Source organism: Protobothrops mucrosquamatus, unplaced genomic scaffold (genome assembly GCF_001527695.2).
Source record: "Protobothrops mucrosquamatus isolate PMUCROS unplaced genomic scaffold, P.Mucros_1.0 scaffold2284, whole genome shotgun sequence".
Classification (NCBI taxonomy): domain Eukaryota; kingdom Metazoa; phylum Chordata; class Lepidosauria; order Squamata; family Viperidae; genus Protobothrops; species Protobothrops mucrosquamatus.
In genome coordinates, this window is record NW_015388371.1 from 56,910 (window position 1) to 60,742 (window position 3,833).

General features: G+C 34.3%; 1 protein-coding gene across 1 annotated transcript; it reads right to left on the reverse strand.

Moving 5' to 3' along the window:
• Nucleotides 1-1,685: 1,685 nt before the first annotated feature.
• LOC114923184 (olfactory receptor 14A16-like) lies at nucleotides 1,686-2,567 on the reverse strand. Its single transcript, XM_029285809.1, has one exon. It carries the CDS (start codon nucleotides 2,538-2,540, stop codon nucleotides 1,686-1,688), a length of 855 nt encoding a protein of 284 aa, XP_029141642.1. The 5' UTR covers nucleotides 2,541-2,567.
• Nucleotides 2,568-3,833: the final 1,266 nt, after the last annotated feature.

Consider the following 3,833-nt stretch of genomic DNA (forward strand, 5'->3'; position numbering starts at 1 on the left):
GAACTTTATGGTACCCCACGGCTTCCTTCCTTACATGTAAATGTAGTACCATTAAGGATTACTCTTGGGTTTGGTTTGTCAGCCAGTTACAAATCCATCTGCTGGCAATGCTGTCTATCCCACATTTTTCTAGTTTACCAAGAAGTAGGTTGTGGTCTACTTTGTTGAATGTCTTGCTGAAGTCTAAATATACTACAGTATGTCCACATCATTTTGCTGGTATACTTATTTAGTCACTCTGTCAAACAATGAAATAAGATTGATTTTGCATAAACTGTTTTTAACAAACCCTTGCTGGCTACTAGTTATACCTTTATTTGTTTCTAGATGTTCACAGATTTGTTTTTTGATTATTTTTTTGGTATCTTCCCAAGTATTGATGTTAGGCTGATTGGTCTGTGGTTTCCTGGGTCTGATTTCCCCCCCCCTTTTTTTGAAGATGGGAACGACATGAGCTATTTTCCCATCCTCTGGTAGTTCCCGGTGCTTCAGGACTTTTTAAATATAAGGCACAATGTTTCTGAGATAACATCTGCCAGCTCCTACAGAACTCTGGGATGTAATCTATCAGGTCCTGGTGATTTATATTCATCAAGATCAGACAGATGTTATTAAAATAAGCAACCATTTTATTTCAAGTCTGTTTTTTACAGTTATGTGTTTGTCAGTTACAGCTGGGTTGGACCACACTTTCTTTTTGTATGAAAATTGATGCAAAGAATGAGTTAAGCAGCTCTGCTTTCTCTCTACTACCTATTACTTCATTGCCATCTTCTTTCTTTAGTGGACCAACTTCTTCTTTTTTGTTATTTATATGTTGAAATAAACTTTTTTTGTCTTTCTGAGCCTTTTCTTTCCTGACATCATCTTTGCAGATTCGGGCTATCTGCTGATATTCTGCCTTAGTTATGTGTCCCTCTTTCCATTTTTTGTACTTAACCTTTTTGTCTTTCGGTTTATCAAAGAGATCAGCTAAAGGAATATGACAATTCTTTTCTATATTTATATTCCTGTACTGAATGTTTCCTTCTTGTTTTCTTGCCTTATTTGTGGATATTTCTTGTCCACATTATGCTTTGCAGTTATAGTTACTACTTTATTGTGCTTTACTCAATAAAGTCTTTCAGCATTTATCTAATTTGTGTGGGTATTGCATGTATCAGTTTAGTTCCCAAGTACTTATTGGCTTGGGCAACTTCATTTCTTGCTTGCTGGTATTTTGGATTGTTTTTATTTTATAAGCCATGCTTAAACACAGCCTGATTTTTAAAATTCTAAAAGTACATTTCCAGTGAAACCTGAGGAGTTCCTTTCTTGACTAGCCTATCTCAAAAACCTGACATCTCTTCAAATTCAGAATAAGATTCTATGTTACTACACCATTGTAGTAACAATAATATTCCAGCACAAGGGGTCATAATCAAACCCACAATGTCATTTCCCCCAGTATATTTCCCCAGCCTGTGGAATTCTAGAGCTGCCAAACATCTATATTTAGCATCAATAAAGTAAATTGACAGTAATTATGGATGTAGAATTTTTGTAAATAACATTTCAAATTCTTTGGTTCTCCTGTATGAGATTTTGGATTTGCCTTCAACCCGACTATTCATTTCCACTTTTATTCCTTTATTAAGAAAAGGATGAAAAAAATATATAAATATAAATAACATTAAAATAATTTTTCAGAAACTCCACAGTTGAGAAAGGACATGTTTGATATTCTTATTTCTCATGCTATAGATGATTGGATTGAACAGGGGTGGAAGGAGGGAATACAGAACGGTTGACCAAAAATCTAAGTAAGATGGCGTGTTAGAGAGAGATCTCAAATAGGCAAAGCATGAACTTAATACTAACATAGACACTACTGTAAGATGGGGAATACAAGTGGATAAGGCTTTTTGCCTTCCTTGTTCAGAAGAGATTCTTAACACTGCCTTGAAGATCACTGCATATGATACAATTATAAAAGTAAAACAACCTAATCCAACAATGAAACTAACCACAAGAATTCCAGTCTCAAATAGATTTAATCCAGAGCAGGATAGCTTTAGCAACTGTGGAATTTCACAGAAGAATTGGTTGACCACGTTAGAACAAAAATGGATGGAAAAAGTGCCAATGGTATGCAACATTCCACAGAGGAGACCGGCAACCCACACTAGAATGATTATTTCAGTGCAGTATTTCCAATTCATCACCATCTCATAATGCAATGGATGGCAAATGGCAACATATCGATCATACGCCATGACTGTCAGGAGGGAGAAATCAGAAACTCCAAAGGAGAGAAAGAGAAAGATTTGAGCAGCACAACCATGGTAAGAGATGCGTCTGGTGTCCATGAGAGAATTTATCATGGATTTGGGGACAATGACTGAAACAGAGCCCAGGTCCTGCAGAGCTAAATTTATGAGAAAGAAGTACATGGGGCTGTGCAGTCGATGGTCAAAAGCTACTACAGAGATAATGAGAAGATTTGTTGTTACAGTTGCCAGATATAACATAAAGAAGAAGAAGAAATGAAAAAGCTGCATGTGCTGATTTTTTGATAATTCCAGCAGCAGAAAATAAGGCACCGTAGTTTGATTCTCCATGTTACATTTATGGCAAAGCTGGTATAACTGCAAGGAAACAGACAGACATGTAGTTAGATAAAATTTGGGAAGTGGCATTTTGATATGTGGTAAGAATAGAAAACATCAAAAAATGTAAAGAATGAGAACAGGGTCAGAGCATGGAAAACTGAGATGTAGGATGGGGAAATTAGAGCATACTCCCCCCCCCATTTTTACCCATCTGTACTAAAGAATCAGCTACCATCCTCCCATTTTTCCTTCTTTCCTCTTTTCAGTTCTGTTACTGCATGCACTGATCAATTGCCTAGGAGTAGAAAAACCTTCTTCAGGTATTTTCATTGACTACTTGGGATAATTCGACCCATCATAAAGTCTTACTTCTAGGGTTTGTGGTACTCTTGGAAAATGTCTTATATATGTTGCTTTGTGCTTCTAGAAGAAAGGCAATGCAAATCTAGCAAATAATGAATTAATTTGCCAAATCTTTTACTTGGAAATCTTGAGAGCAGAATTTTCCTCATTGTATAATTTACCTCTGAGTGTGCATTTCTGTATTGGTATGTCTTTATGATTTATTTGAGATTTTTTCCCCTCAGTTTCCCTAGCAGATTTTGGTTAAAAAAAAAAGAATAAAAAGCCTCTAAACTAATACATACATACAACATTCTTGATCCTGTATTTATTGACAAATTGTTAAATAAAAAACCGTAGAACCTTACTTAGAACATAACTGCTCTTTTGATATTCACTTAGTAGTATTATACACAATTACACAAAATTTAATCAAAAGACATAAGCATTACCAGAATAAACTAATAAATCCCTTATCTATCAATCAGAAGGAAATGAAATCTTAATTTGAAAACAAAGGTTTTCCATCCAATACAAGCCAATTTTGTCTGTAGTAGACAGAAAATAAGAAACAACTATTACAGCTATAAACTCTGACATCTCAGATTTTTTTTCAACAATGTGGAATGTCACATAAACACCTTTTCAACAATTATCTTAAATGTTTCAAAACAAACAAATTAAAAAGACATTTACAAATATTACCATCCATTTATTTTATTCATATTCAGACAGATTATAAAATTATTTTGCTGATGCTAATTTATCTAATAATGATCAATTCATGCCTGAAGAATATGCAAATTATAACTGTCTTTTATTCTTTTATAATTATTATGTGGAAAAGGCACCAACATGTCAAATATGTAATTAATTCATTGTTACTATCTAAATAGAATC